The sequence below is a fragment of the Dermacentor variabilis genome, chromosome 2 (genome assembly GCF_050947875.1).
Source record: "Dermacentor variabilis isolate Ectoservices chromosome 2, ASM5094787v1, whole genome shotgun sequence".
Lineage (NCBI taxonomy): Eukaryota > Metazoa > Arthropoda > Arachnida > Ixodida > Ixodidae > Dermacentor > Dermacentor variabilis.
In genome coordinates, this window is record NC_134569.1 from 126,798,314 (window position 1) to 126,814,710 (window position 16,397).

General features: G+C 42.5%; 1 protein-coding gene across 1 annotated transcript in view; it reads left to right on the plus strand.

Annotated features, from left to right (window-relative positions):
* The window catches only part of LOC142572673 (proline-, glutamic acid- and leucine-rich protein 1-like), a 62,616-nt gene that overhangs the window by 26,972 nt on the left and 19,247 nt on the right, over positions 1-16,397 (plus strand). The window contains exons 10-13 of the mRNA XM_075681963.1: positions 377-471; positions 6,136-6,231; positions 6,997-7,138; positions 11,651-11,759. Of these exons, the coding sequence (XP_075538078.1) occupies positions 377-471; positions 6,136-6,231; positions 6,997-7,138; positions 11,651-11,759 (442 nt within the window). The remainder of the gene's footprint in view (positions 1-376; positions 472-6,135; positions 6,232-6,996; positions 7,139-11,650; positions 11,760-16,397) is intronic.

The following is a 16,397-nucleotide window of genomic DNA, read 5'->3' on the forward strand; positions in this document are numbered from 1 at the left end:
CTTGGGGGCTATGGCATCATGCTGTTCTGCCAGAGGTCATGAGGTCGATTCCCAGCGGTGGCTGCTGCAGCATTTCAATGGGGGCAAAGTGTAAAAGCATTTGTGTACATAGATTTGGGTGCATGTTAAAGAACTCTCAGGTGATCAGATTTCAGAGTCCATCGCTGCAGAATTTCTCATAACCCTCTGTGCAATTTCGAGATGAACGCACAAATAAATACAGTAGAAGCCTGCTTGTTGCCTAAGCCAGTGGCACTGTGGATTTGATGGGTCGTTCTTACCTGGGCATACTTGGTGCGAGTGCGATGGCATCCTTTGGGAGGTTAGTTTCCTTTCAGTGGGTTTGAGGTGCATGTCACTATCGTCTGTTTCACAGAGTTCTGGTGCCACGGCACAGGCCAACCTTGTTGCAGCCATCTTGCCCTCTATTCAACATGAAGCTGTGCAGCTCCTCAGTCAGCTGATATGCAGGTGAGTCAGCCATATTATTACACAACAGTTCAAGTGGCAGTAAAGGTGTTGCATTACATTTTGTTTTAAAATAGCGCTATGTAAAATTGGTTTTTCTTGCCATGAACATAATTGTTCGGCTTTGATGTCAGATAAAGATTTGAAGATTTTGTCTTGATCAGAGCACTCCCTATGTCTTTTGCAGGCGGCCAATTGGTATGTATGCAGTGCACATAGTTTTCCTATATCTGCAGTCTCTAAAAGAAGTAATAATTTAAGTGTCTTATTGTCTTTAGAGCGAAGATGTTACTGTGACTAGAAGCTTTAAGTATTATATGCCTTTCTTTCGTGGTTTTCTAAAAAAACTAAATGCGCAAAGCTTATATTTTTAAGAGATATGGGGAATGTTTGGGGCAATATGCAGGAAAATTTCGAATGATGTGTGTCAATTAGGGAATAAATTAATATTGCTAAACCCTTGTTATTGGCCTGTTTAGAGGCAATTTATGAAGGGGCTGCAAACCTTCTCGGATTCCTTAGGAGGACCAAGAACGGCAGAGATTTCGTATTTAGTGGAAATGGGGGCTACTCTATGGTTGATGTGTACTGGAAGTTTAAAGTGTGTAGGCTATTACGTGCTTTGAAAAGAATTGCCATATGCAAATCTCCTCCTGATTTTTACCCATTATACAAGGATCGTAGTTAAATTTTACCAGTATACTCAGTGAACTATGCAAGGCACTTTGTTTATACTTTGTTGAAGCAGGAAGCCTGTTCGGTGCAACAAATGATAAATGTTCAATCTGTGTAGGTTAATTACAGCTTTTGTTGAAAGTTAAAGTGTTCCACATTATCACACAGCAATAATCTGCGATGTTCCACCGAGTCCTAAAACAGCTGCACAAGATACCAATTTCAAATGAGGTTAAAATAGGGGTGAATGTGTAGTGTAACGCGTGATTAAGTTGTCCCGTTCACTGTTTAAGTAGAAGCATTGCAAATGATTATTGGACCTCATTTTTCTATTTTTGTGTTGTACGAAGTTTGTTTCTTCAGTGTCCTCGGTGAACAAAACAAAAAACACATTGCTTATATTAGGGATGGTCGATTAATTTTTTTATTTGATTAATGATAAATAATTCATTTTAGCCTTTAATCGGTCAATCACTTTCGCTGCAGGGTTTTTCATCAATTAATTGTAATTTAAATTTTTGCCGGGGACTTTAAAAAAAGTTGAAATGCGATTATCTGCTTTTGTAGGACCCTATTTTAATGTTTGATAGGTGGAGCCAAGTTTGAAACACAAGTGTACAAACATTTGATAACGTATAATCTTTAGAGGTGTGTGAAAATTAGAAAAATTCGAATATTATTGAGTATTATATTTTTTATATTCGTATTCAATTCAGAAAATATGTATTCAAAGTATGTTCGAAAATTCGGTTGGGTACAAATATTCGACTCAAATCGAATATGTTGCTGGCTGTGCGAGAGCAAACACGGGGATGAGCATTTGTTTCTATCTATTCTAAGAATATTTGGGCAATTTTGTGCTAAATTTTGCAACGATTTCGTGCTGCTAGCAAAATTCTGCCTGTAAAGTGCACTTAGCCACTAAACGACTAAACTTTGCGGAAAAGCCAGCCTTTCAGTAGCAAGGGGCACTGGTTTGGGGACAGCGAGGGTGCACTTTATTATTTATTTTTTTCTTTTGCAGTGCCACCCCCAAGTCTGAGCTTATTGTTTGACAGCAAGTACGATGATAGATGTCCTGCACAGGGCCAAGTGCCTCCGATATTACGGGAATTCGATGCGATGTAATAAGGCACAGGCTGGCGAGAACAGCTAATTGGAATTACTAAATTTTCCAAGTTAACATGGGCCAAGTACACAATGTTTAATATGATGGCTTACTAGTCTAATTCTTTAACATTGACAATTGAATCCATCTTGCTAATAAATGCATGTGCATATCATTATTTGCCATTTGATTCAATATTCGAAGTGGAGTATTCAATTCGTATTCAAAAATTTGGCATTCACACACCTCAAATAATATTTAACTTGTTGAAGACGAAATATAGCTGGCACTACTGTAGTGGCTTTTGAAACGATAAACAATATGTTATAGAATGGCACCTTGTGCAGAATTAAATAAGATACATGGCACTAGTGAATCCTTGTACAGTTAAACAAGAAGTAAGAAAAATGGTTAAAGTAGAAGGTCAAGTCCAACTGAAATTGGAATATGCACAGGAGAAAAGAAAATTACTGGTTTCGAATTTTAAACTACATGCTCATTTCAGCGGAGCGAAGGAATGTCAATTGGCTGGTATGTTAGGATGAAACCAACACCGTTGTTCAATGGCCACACAGCCAGCATGCAGGAGTAGACTCTCTGAACACTATAGATTTGCTGGAATTGACATGAACTCTATCGCTGTGTCAAATTCATGCTGCAAACCAGCACGCATGTGCTGTACCACGTCTCTACCGGACTGAGAGGGGCACTTCGATCAACCTCTGGGTTGCAATTGTATTCCTTGAATTGCAAGGGCATTTTAAGCCTTTAGCTTCAGGCGGCATAGTGGTGCATGCAGTGTTGAAGTGGAAGTTTATTTTTCACCACCAACAGTACAGTTGAGAAGCGCTCAGCTAGGCACGACTTGGTCTAACAGTAGGCAGTCGCTCTACCACAGCCATGCAGCAGTCACTGCTCGTGTGCCGCCATTCCAGTATGATTTCAAAATTTTCGCGCCACTCCTGTCAAACTCTAAAAAAATGATTAATTGAACAAATCTAATCAATGAAGTCGATTAAATGAAAGTCAGATATCTATGAATATTTATTGTTTCACAGGATACATTTAATCGATTAATAATTCGTCGGTGTTACCAGCCCTAGTTTACATTTGGCAGAAATAAGGGCTATATTATGTGTAATACACAGGCAAATTTCAAGATGTGTGGGGTAATTATAGTATTCGCAATAAATTATGTATGCAAGTGCTCCGGAGTGTTAAGAGTGCATTTTACGAGTGGAGCAAAATTTTGCCCGCTGCCTTGCCATAACTACATGTGGCACCCAAATAAAATTTAACAAACAGGGGGGGGGGATGCTAAGGCAAATTTATGTTCAAATTTATGTGGATGTGGTTTAGATAGAGCCTTAGCAAAACATTCCTTTAGCACATTCTCAAAAGCATCGCATGGCCGTTTTAAGCCAGTTTTCCCAGTGTCCTGAGAGGGCTGCCCTGAGGGAACTATATATTACACAATTTTAATATTTGGCAAAAATAAAAGGCACATTATGGGTTATGCACAGGCAAAATTTAAAGTGTTTCCTTTGATCACGATCTGTTCAATGAATTACATATTCAAGCACTCCAGAATGTATACGATTGAGTTTTATGAGCGGGGCAAAATTTTGCACAAATGCCACCACTATCAAACTTAGCAAGAATCGGCAAACCACTATGAAAAATCTGTGTGCAAAGTTAAATGCTTGTGGATCAAATACAAATTCTGCAAAGCATCTCTTAAATAAGTGTTAGCAAGTGTCACGCTGTCATTATCCGCGGCATTTCCCACTGGCCCAAAAGAACTCTGCATTACAACAAGTTTTTATTTAGTATAACTGAGGGGAACCTTACTTATGTGTCCTGAAATTTTCATGTTTCTGGGCTAGTTAGAAACGCTATAAATAAGACTTCACAACCTTCATTTTTTGGCACATTTCCATGCGTTGCATGATGTTCAGCTGGTGTCCCCGGTGAATTAAATGAGGCACATCTTCTTTATGGTGAAAGTAAGGGCCAACTGAGGGGTGATGGCTAGTCAAAGGTAGAAGTGTGTGTTAATTACGGCTTTTTCAATAAATTACATATTCAAGTGCTCCGTAGCATTGTGTTTTATGAATGCACAGAATTTACCTTTCTTCTCTGGCATTATTACAAGTCCCATCGAGATCAAACTTAGTGATAATGGGGTTAAGGCTAGCACAAATCTCTGTGCCCCATTAAAGGGACACTAAAGGCAAACACTAAATTGATGTGGACTGTTTAAATACCACTCCAGAAATCTTGCAACGATTGTTTAGTGCCAAGAAACGACTTAGTTTACGAGAAAGTTGCATCCGAAGCATCACATGGCCACTATCAGCTATTTTGCCCAATGTTCCAAGAGAAAGCTACATTACAATGAGTTTATATTTGGTAAAAATTGGGGTCATGTTAAGAGGAAACTGTAGCTTGTGTGCTCCTTACTAAATACATGTAATGGGAGAATTCATTTTTCTCGGCAACCACTGTACCAAATTTGACGAGGTTTGTTGCATTTATAAGAAAAACTTGAAATCTAGTGACTGTTGGTTTCCAATTTTTTATTTAAATCATCAATCTTTCATTAAAAATTTTCAAAAATTGAAAATTTTCTGAAAAGAATACTATGAAGTTTACAACTGTAACTCAGCAAGGAAAAATGATATCACAATTCTGTGAATTGTATATGATAGTACATATAAAGCGGACAAAATTTATATGTTACACAGGAATCTAAAAAATTCAGTAATATGGATATACAGCTTTTGCAGAACCCTTGGACACAACGTAACAAATTCACGTAAGATATAAATTTACATATTGAATTTGTCCACTTTGAATGATCTAATGGAGGTCGTGTACAGAACCGCAAAATCTGTTCTTGATGAAGAGCTAATTTGTAAACTTCGGGCTCCTATTTCTTTCAAACTTTCGAATTTAAAAAAATTGTTTTAACAACACTCGGGCCCTAAATTGAAATTTCGCTTTAAAGAGTCACTAGAATTTAGCTTTCTCTCTCAAATGCAACAAATTTCATTAAAATGGATCTGGGGGTTAATCTCAGAAAAACATTTTTGCATTTTATATGTATTTGAATAGGCCGCATTGGAGTTGGGCTCGAGCTAAAGCTTCCTCTAGAGCATAATGCGTGGCGAAACCTAAATGTGTCCATGGCCTAATCAGAAGTGCAACAAATAATTACTGATCCGTTGCTTTTCCTTTCTCTATGTTTATGCATTTTACGGGGTTCATCGTAGGTTTCTCCAATGACCTTGATGAACTAAAGAAGGCACCTCATTTATATTTGTTTAAAATTAGATGCAGGGTATGAATAACATCTAGACACACTAAGTTGCAAGTGGACAATTCATGGCCTTAGCAGTAAATTACCTTTGAAAGCTAGCTGGAGCATTTTAAGTGTGTTTTACGAATAACACAGAATTTAACCTACTGCTGTGTGAGAAAATAGAAATGCAACCAAGATCACATTTAGTGAAAATGGGGGGGGGGGGGGGGGCATTATGGCCAGTGTTCTCGCGATGTAAAATTTATGTGGATGAATTACTACCTTTGTAAAGATTCCTTAACAAGTGCACTGAAGCGTTTATGCTAGCAATGTTTCGAAGTATGTGATTCATTTACAAACAACTGAAATTTTTATTTCAACTGCTCAAAAGAAACAGCTTCACTGGAACTTTGGTTGCAATTCTGCAAGGTCCCACATGTCGGCACTTTTTTTTCTTTAATGAAAAGCAAATTCAGTACTTCCCCACTGGACTGTAGCTGTAGTTGTATTTGGTTGAATGTTCCTGTTTGAAGCTGTTTCTATGACCCAGCTTAACTGCTTCCTTCTCTTATACTTCCAGCTGCAGACAGTTGCTGATACCTGATGCAGTAAACATTGTGGGTCTGATCGAGGAAGTGTGTCTTCGTACCACACAGGACCATTCCAATGACACCGGGTAGGTACGAGCTGATCTAATATGTACAGGCCGTATGGCAGTGCCAAATAAAGCAATTTTGTGGGGAAAATATGTACAATATTCATATGAACTGTTCTTTTGTATGGAAGTCTCTGAAAATGTAAAGGTAAACATACGGCAGATATCTGCCTGGTTGGGGACAACTGAATTAAAAATAACGCAAGCTCCAACCACAATTTATTTTAAAAACCCAATATTTCGAAGCGCAACCAGCTCCTTCTTCAGGGATGAGATAGCGCGACGTGTAGCAGTGCTCGTATGTGTATTTCCTTTAACGCTGTTTGACACTTTTCGTAGATGTTGAGAGTAAACGGCGGGAAGCGTTACTGACGGACGATTGATGTTAGCTGGCGTCTTTCGGATGTGCCCTGAAGAGAGAGCCGGGCAGGCTCCGAAACGACTGGTTTTTAAAATAAATTTTTGTTGCAGTTTTCGTTTTCTTAATTCTAAAAATCGAGGGCTGCAGTGAACAGCAAGCATAGAGGAATTTAAAGAACGAAGTAGCGCAAGTTTTCTAAATTACTAAATTTTCTCGAAATCATTTAAAAACAAGCCTGATTTGCAAACAGTTCTAGCCGAGTTTATTTTGATGCCTCCTTTCTCCAAGGACCAGGGATTCCATTTAGTGTGATACATAAGAATTCCCTAGAGCTGATTCCCTAGAGGATTCCCTAGAGAGTCTTTAGAACTGCCAGATAAGTTTACATGTGAGTTGGTTTCTGACTGCCCTTTTGTGTGCCACAGGCGGCTGCGGCAGGCGTGCTACGCTGCACTCTCCCTGTGGATGCAAACCATCCGGTCTCGGCTGGGGCTCAGCTCACTTGTCGAGAAATTGGTCCCACATTTGCTGGAGGACATCGAGCCTGTCGGAGCCGCCACTGTTCAGGTGAGCTTTATAGTCGCTCTCTTAACCTTCACAGTATTATCACGTTGAAACAGTGCTGACAATGGGACAGGTGAAACATACAAGGCAAAGGGATTCTGGTGTCCTGCCTGTTTCACCTGTCCTGTAGTCTGCGCTGTTTTGTCATGATGGGCTTAAACCAACTGTTGCTGCTCTTGTGTCCAGTATTATTTTATTGGCGAAGCTGTCTGTATAAAGCTTATTGCAGATGGTGTAATTTTTTCAGTGTTAAGCTTACATGTGAAATTGCGCATGTGGTGTTGATGGAGAACCAATAACAGTGTGAATTGTCGCATATGTCATTGTAGCCTGCCTGCTTAGTTTTAATGTGATAGCATTACAGGTGGTCCTCACACACTTTGTAGGTGTCTATCTGATTAAAAATGTTGGTTGATCCTGAATCATTGCAGTCTAATACGGCGTCTCAAAGGGCTAGCTGTCACAAAGGAAGAACGCAAAAAACTGGCATATCTTGCACATGCCAGATGTGTTCAAGAATGACTTTGGCATGAGAGAAGCATGTGTGCAATTGTGACCGACTGTTTTATTGGGCTCCTGTGCTAGAAGACAGGTTCGATCCCCCCATCGGTCATGCATTCCTTTACAGTCAAACCCGGCTATATCGAACTCGCAAAAAAACGCCTATCAGTTCGATATAGAGCATAATTCGATATAAGCCTGCTAAATAATTGGATGTCATAAAAGCACATCCCATTTATAAAATCACTTTATTGACGAAACTAGCTTAGTTTCGCATAAATTAGTCCTGCATTTTCTTCTATTTGGGCAATTTCGCTGCCTGCGACGTACGCACTTCCCCACGTTGTCTAAGGAGTCCGAGCAGCTGAGGCCGCAAACTTCCGCATTCGCGCAGAAGCACCGGACTAATGCGAGTGCACCAATCACTTCGGAGGATGTGGGCAAAGAATCGTAGTTGCTTTCCTCAACGTGCCTACTTTCATTTGTGCTCGGTACGATGTCGGCGATGTAGTCTTCGTTTCGGGATCTACCGTCGTCGCGACACCATTATCTGCACTCACAAACTCGTCCACTGTTGATTCGAATGTCCCGGAAATTTTGACAGCTCGCTCCAAACTTCGGCAACACCGGCAACGGCTTCGTCGCATTCATCAGAATTTACAGTCATCACCGAGCACGCGGAAACCGGCACGTATGAAGAACGCCTCGTACACGGCCGTGCGTACGCGTCGGGCGCCATGGGCACCGGGTTGCGAGTCTGGCCACTTTAGCCCTAATCGTGCTGAGAGTGCTCCTCGGAATCTTGCACGCTGCGGGGATATCGCGTTCGACGCGATTTATGATTTCGATCTTCACGACGAAAGGCGAATTCTGCCGCTTCATCACGGCAACACTGCGGGAGAAGGCCCACAAGGCGCAAACACGATTAACCAGAGAGGCAGCCAGATAACTCGCACTTTCGCCATCTTGCACGAAGAGCGCACAAGAGCCTCTGATTGGCTGTCTGAGCAAGCGCTGTAGGCGGGCCAGGATCATTTTTTGCTGGGGAGTGTCGATAGATAGTGATCTAAAGAAAGGAAGGACGCTTGATTCTGCAACCCGTGAGGGAGCACGGCGAAGCGTCGTCAGGGGAGAGGGAGTGGGAAGTGAAAGATGATAGAGAAAGAGGGAGGATAATAGACTTCACTATGCGCGGCAGGGGGAGTGTCGACGGCTCGCCCGAACAGCCCCAGGCAGCGCGGTCACGGTAGGGAGAGCGGTTGGATGGAGCCGCGCCGCCGGGTTTCCCCGTTACCGCGAGGGAAAGCCAACTTCTGGGGGCACTCTTCCGCCGCTTGACGTTCGATATATCGGGAGTCACTGCAATATTTGTTCGATGTAAGCGTAATTTTTGCTACATATACTCATTGTAACTATACCGTGACCAGAAATTGTTCGATATATAGAATAATTCGATGTAAACGGGTTCGATATAGTCGGGTTCGACTGTATAGCATTATAAGCAGGCTTCACCCACTTTGGGAGTACAATTAAACCTCAATATAACGAACTTCAGTATAACTAAATTCTCTATGTAACGAAGTATTTAACTTTTCATAACCTGTTGTCATACAACACCATGTATTTAGAACCTCAAATAATGAACTGTGTTTGTATGCCATTTCAATATAACAAAATTTCACTGCCGACACAAAGGAATGCCGAGACAATAAATGGAAACTTCTGCGGACACCAATGGTCAAATGATTTAATTACATGCTGAATTACCTCTCAAATCGCCCACTCCACAACAAGAGCGACTGCCGAAGTGGAGCTGCATCATGTTCCGTATAAAGTCCAAGTGCAATGTGTGCTCTGGGTACGAGTGAAAGTGTGCGAGGGTGAGAGAAGAAAGAGATGGTGGCTTCGTGAGTGCCGCCTTTTCCTGCGAGCAAAGGGAAGGAGGGGGAGGGGAGCAAGCTCGCGTTAATGCAATCATGCGCGGGTGTGGGGCAGAGGGTAAGTTGGCATGCGTCTCTGCCGTTGCTGCACATGGCTGTAGGCGTGGCTGAGCGCATATGCACACCAACGCAAAGGGGTCCCGCCACTAAAAAAAAAAAACAACCTATAACACAATTAGAACAATGACAGAAATGGAATCGCGTTTATGTTTATGTCAATGGAACAGGACACAAAAAACAATGTGTTCACGAACTGTGAGGTATTATACATAGGTCAGGTCTATTTAATGTTATTCACTAGAAGAAAAGCAAAAATCTAGACATTTGACTGTTCTGACTTGGTCAAGTCAGGACTGTCCTGCTAAATTCAGGACGATTGGTAACCTGACAGAGCACAATCTTTCAATACTTTTAATACTTTTAAGTAATGGAGGATCTGGATAACTGACCCTGTTTCCTTATGTGGCCTAATTAGCTGGTTGGTAACTATTAATTTGATAACTGCTTATCTATAATTTCATAGCATTATTCTCTATGCAAAGCTTTGGGATGCCCCAGAAACAAAACAGAAAAGAGAGAGATTCGAACATTATGTGCACATACCTTTTATTGCTTTCTGTTCCACACTTCTAGTCAAAATTTTCAAATCTCATGTGAAGGCGTACTCGTGTATGTCAGCATAGCTACCCCAAACACCTCTTAACTGAAATAGATGGGCTGTGTGTGTAACCCTAAGTTCGGACAGATATAATGTGACACTAATTATTACTAATAAGATAATTAGGCTGCATTCGAACACAGGCATGTTCTCCACGTTTCTTTTAACAACATAAAGTTAGTTCCACTTGCATTGCTGTCATCTTTTAGAGATTTGATGTGAATTAGGCTTGGACAGCCTGCACGTGAAACGGCAATGACCAGTGGTTCAGCTTGTATCCCAGTCACATGGGACACTTTCAATTGCAATTGAGCCTGATCAGGATTGAATTTGACAGTCAGGACTACCTCCTTCCGCAGCTCGTGCAAAGGAGACAATTGTGATAGAGAAATTCGATTCAGATTAGGCTCGAACGTGATCAAATTTGCCCAGTGTGACTGAGGTGTCACCGTATTTACCAGATTCCAACACGCCCCTGAATCTAATAGGTAACCAATTTTTGCGAGTTTATAGTAAGAAAATAAAAGTGCACCTGAATGTAGCATGCCCCCACTTTATAAACAAAAAAAATGTAGCTTGTTCTGCGCATTCACAATCAGAAAAAAACAAGACTTGCAGAACTTAGCTTCAAATAATCTTTCTTTTTTTTACGAGTCTTCATAATAAGAGCAGTGTGTCATAGACATTGGCGCTTTATTGGGCACGATACCGAGCACACAGGAGCGGTATCATTGAGTGATCACTTTTGGAGCTACTACATATATCACATTCACAAGATTTTGTCTTACTGCATCGGACCGTGTCCAAGTGCGCCGATAGTGAGCTTGGCACAGTATCAGAAACGCTGGTGGCTGTATTTTGCATGCCAAGTCCCGCAATATCTTGTGGAAGTGATAGTATCTTCAAAAGTGATTGACCAAGAATACTGTCCGAGAGCATAGTTCAGCACAAAATGACCCACAACAACCTTCACAGAATTGTGCTCTGTCGCCATCTTGTGATGGCAGTGACTCTGACGATTCTGATGGTAGGCTCTTTCCAACGTGGCGAATGCGAGTTTGTTTTTGTATTGGATTGTAACAAACGGGCATTTTTCTGATCCATTTTCTCTTAAGAAAATGTGCTCTAGGTTCAGGTAAATACAGTACTTTCTTGGCTCTGGCTTAGAGATGTGACAGCCTAATTTTCTATATTTTATTTTTCGTTTCCAAACTTTCCTATATAAAACTTGTATTTGTTTATGATTGTATTACCTGCTTGCACTTCAGAAGGGCGGGCAAGACATTGTGTGTTATCATTAGCTCTTGATTTTTTCTTGTTGAAACCTCCAAAGCACCTGTACAGCTATGAATTTTGTAAAGCTGACAAATGGCTTCTCTTCTTACGTCTTGTGTGTTCTTTTTATTGCACATGCAGCTGGCATCTTCCAGGAATGGCAGCACAACACCTCATAAAGACAGAAATAAAGTTGATGACAGCTTTAATCTGGAGTCCTGTGCACAGTTGTGTGACAATGCCTTGAAAGGTAACAGAGAGTGCTCTCAACTTCATTTTTCAAATGTTTCACACTGTGAACGTAGTAAGAATTGGCAGGGCCTAACAGGTCCATAAGGATACTCTGGAATTATATTGATGATTTTGTAGAAACATACTCAGTTTGTTAGGGTAGGGCCTTCTGATCATTAAGTGATGCATTGAAGCGTTCCGCATAAGGCGTATAACTTATTGTAAGATTTTTAATGTCTGCATCGCTACCAATCGCACCAGTACTGCTCCCTTGAGTTTTCAACTGCCCCATTATAATCAATGTAGTTAGTGCATGTGATGTCAGTTGGGCAAGCTATACTATTGGCTACACAGGGGTACAATCAGAGATCGTTGTTCAAAATTAAGGACATTTGCTAACCACAGAGTTGGAAAAAATTATTGATTGCGCTACCTGGGGTGCGATCAGAGATTGTTGTTCGAAATGTGCATTCAGTTTGCGTTCAGTTTGCGTTCAGTTTTGCCTCACGCGATTCGCCTAAGCTGTGCTGAGTCGTCAGCTGCGCCCGGCTCCTTTGAAATTTCAACCACCCCATTACAACCCATGTAGTTAGCGCATGTGGTGTCAGTTGGGCAAGCTATACGATTGGCTACCCAGGGGTACAATCAGAGATCATTGTTCGAAATTAAGAACAACATTTGTCCACCACAAGGTTGGAAAAATTATTAGGTGCCCGAAATTATCGAGCACGTCCGGCACATAGCAGGTGTCGTTAGCTTATGTTATAACATGCTCAGTGTTGACGTGAGCTACGTGGTCAGTGTTCGTCTCGAGCTTTCTTTTTGCAAGGACCATGAATACCCCTTGCATTGTGGGCTGCAACATTGTGTCCCTCTCTGCCTCTCTGCAGGGCAACAGATGAGCAGAGTGGCTGCAGCATATCGAGCTTTTGCTATCCAATCGGTGCCAGGGTCTATGCATTTGCACTAGGGGTGTGTGAATAAAAGTTTTTGAATAAGGAATCGAATATGAATACTTAGCTTTGAATAACGAATAATTATGTACATGCATGTATTAGCAAGTTAGATTAATTTATGTTGGAACATTGAAATTGCATTGTCAATGTTAAAAAAACCAGAATAGTAACCTATTACACTAAAACATTGTCTATTTGGCTCATGTTAAGTTGGAAAATTTAGTAATTCCCACCAGCTGTCTTCGCCAGCTGTGCCTCATAATACTGCATCAAATGTCCGTAAACTCACTCATTTGACCCTGTGCCAGTCGTCACTCATCGCACTTGCTGTCAAGAAATAAGCTCAGAATTGGAGGTGGCACTGCAAAAAAAGAAAAAAGTGCACCCTCGCTGTTCGCAAACCCATGCCCCTTGCGGCTGAGAGGCTGGCTTTCCCGCAAAGTTTAGACGTCAAGCGCCTAGCATCAGATGTTGCTTTGGCAAAAAGAATTTCAAACCAATTGCCAAACCACACATTACCCAACCACTCTTCTACCACCAAAGTTGCTTATATGTTGTCTTTCATTCTTTACAAACTTATTCTTTCGGATTTTGAGAATGGCAGCCCACAAAGAAATGTAATGGAACAAAAAAAAAAAAAAAAAACACAGGCAGCACATATGTTTTATGTTAGCTCTTTTCAGACTGAAATGTTAAAAGTGCGAAACAATAACAGGAGAGTGACCCATGCAAGAGGCTGCGTTTTACCAGAAAGCTTGCCTTCGTACATAGCGTTCGCCACCAGCGTTTCCCGGTAAACGTTAGGGTTACATAAGCTATAGTTGCCGGAAAGCATGAAAAGCAGTCAGGGATCATTGAATGCTGTCGCGTTTCACTCTTAAAGGCAAAGCTTAAGCGTCCTCCAAATTTTTACTTACACAATAGAGAGTTTCAGCGTGTGTGGTAACCTGGTAAATGCAGGTGGACTGGCCATTGTGCAGATGGGTGGAGGCACAAACATGAGCAGGCTGCATGGTGCAGCCACTTGGTGGCACAGCTCAACGAGACAAACACAGAGCTAATATAGCAATAACCTAGTGTATTCTACTTTGCTGCTGATGTAAATTTTCGGCAGCAATGTAAGTGTGTACAAATTGCCATTTTAAATGTTTAAAATGTTTTACACTAGGTTGCAGCAATATTAGTGCTTGGTTTAGCTCGTTAAGCTCTGCGCCACCAGATGCCTGCATTGTGCAGGCTGCTTAGGCTGTTTGCGTTTATGCTAAAGCCCCTTCATAACAGCGGCAGTAGTATGGATGTTACGCCTCAGCCCATCCATTAAAATGTCCAGCTCGCCTGTGTTTACTGGAATACCAGATGTGCTAGATGCTACTGCAGAACACTCGCAACGCATGGTGCTTGGATAGCTCTTACTGGGGATCGAGGGCAAGGCTGCTAGTGGAAAGAGGAGAGGCTTTGCACGGTGGCTCCAAGACAATGAAAGTAGACTATACGACGCCGCATCATGACTAGCCAGTGAACGCTATCGTTGCGAACTTCAATAAGAATTGCATCCCTCTGGAAGTACAACTATTGTACTATTGCTGACTATCATCTGCAGACGCTCAGGCTTGCCCACCTGCATAGAATAAAACTGATCATACTGCTTATCAGTGTTGTGGCCGTCGAGTCTTGCTAATTTGCATTAGTTTTGAACACACAACTAGCCTCGAACCACGCAAAATTTATTGTCATAACACACATATATGCTTCTCAATGCGCACTCACTCCTATCCGCTCCTGGCTTGACACCTTTCCAGATATCTCTTCATATTGAGCGTTTTACAGCGCTTAAAATTGCGCTATTTGAATGTGGTTACCATTCATCAGTCAAGCTGGTCCACACCACATAGTATGGCCAGACTGGAACACATGATCGCAAGTGCGCTCTCTGGCCCTGTTGTGCACATAGTTAGCCACTGCAGTTGCGTGTAGCTGCATCTGAAGTGTGCTGTAGATAGTGCAGCCGCCACGGGGTGCCGCGATGAGCCCGTTTACCGAGCTCGCCGCAGTTCGCCGATGACAGTAGTATGCTCTGGTTGGTATGTGTAGGTTACATGACTCGAGGCTTGAGCACCAGCACTCGAAGAGCAGGTTGTGTGCTACCTGAGTTAACACCCTCGAGGTGTGCCACCATCATGGTCGAAACTCGTTACATTAGGAATCCTTTCGATGTGAGCCCGGGGTGCGGCATCTATCGCTTAGCTGATGTGCACACCGCCAACTAACTCGCATGCATGAACATGAAAAAGTTTGTTCGACCCTCAGAAATGGTGTGATTATTGTTGTGACGCGCAAGGGCCGGGGCAAGCAAGCCCAAGACCTGCGATGAGGGGCCACGATTCCCGAAGGCCAAGCGCGGGATCAGCAGTAGTTGACTGAGTCGAGAAGACGTGGCGTGAGTGCGGGGAAGACAACGGCGGGAGTGAGTGAGTGTGCGGCAGGAGAGGGCGAACGAGGGGACTCGGAGTGTGGTGTGCATGGTTGGCATGCGGAAATAAAGGACAAGTTTGGGGCGAACATGTGGCATGTCGTTGAGCGTGACATCGTAGAGATCAGTGCGAAAGGAAATGTGCTTATGCCACTCGGTGCAAGCTGGACGGCGATGTGATGCCTTCTGCTCAGTTTGATGTCCTTTTTATCAACTTTTCATGGCCTGCTGGCCGCATTCGCAATGTTGGCAGTGGTTAGCTCTGACCACTGAAGAAGCGGAATAGGAATAGCATCTGAAACGGCAATACTACAAAATCGCAGCCTCATTCTCTTCAACCACATTGCCATCTTGAACTTTGGACAGTATGGATAAGTCTAGCAGAAAGCGGAAGGGAAAGCCCCCATCACATTGGAACAGAAGGCAGCTGTTGTAAAAGATGTTGCGTCGGATGCTAAGAAGGCCTGTGTTGCACATGTTGAAGGTTCTTTTACTGTTTTATTAAAATTTAGTCACATATGGGGGGGGGGGGGGGCATGTAACAATTCCATCGGCCACAAAGCCATCTTCTTTGCATGCTTAAGGTTGTACACCCCATTGCGCATATAATAGAGGGCTTTAGTTTAGGGGATGCAAGGCATTGGGGCCCCTAGCGCTAGGGTGTGTTTGCGTTTGGGTATCAAGCAGGAACACATTATATGTTAGCCGCCCCAAACATAAGCCGCACTGAGGTCGCATGCGCTCGCAGCGCCATCAGTGCCTGATCGTTGCTGCATTATCATTGTTTAAAATATGAAATCAAGCATATGAAGTAAAGTAGATTAAAATAGTTTTATTAAGCGCAGTTAATAGATATATATAAAAAGGTGTCTGTTGACACTAGACAAAAGATTTATAAGATTATGCACCTACGTTACAATTGAGGTCGAGCCGAAGCAATCCAAGCATACGTTTGGTAAACTGTAGTTAGGCGTCTTGGGCAGCATAATCCGTTGTGGTGTGTTTTGTTTATTTAGAGCCTCCTGCAAATTTTGACATGCCGCCGTTGCGGCGACAGCGTGCCGGTGTGCTCTGCGGTCAGCTTCTTTGCCACGTTGGCCATGAAATGCACACGTCCTCGCCGGCGCAGCCATGTTCTCCATCTTTGTGGCGGGATGGGCAGCTTGTCTCGGCTGGTCTCGCTTCTCGTAAGTTCTCGTACACCGCGAGAGTCACGTGGGTAACGTGACCT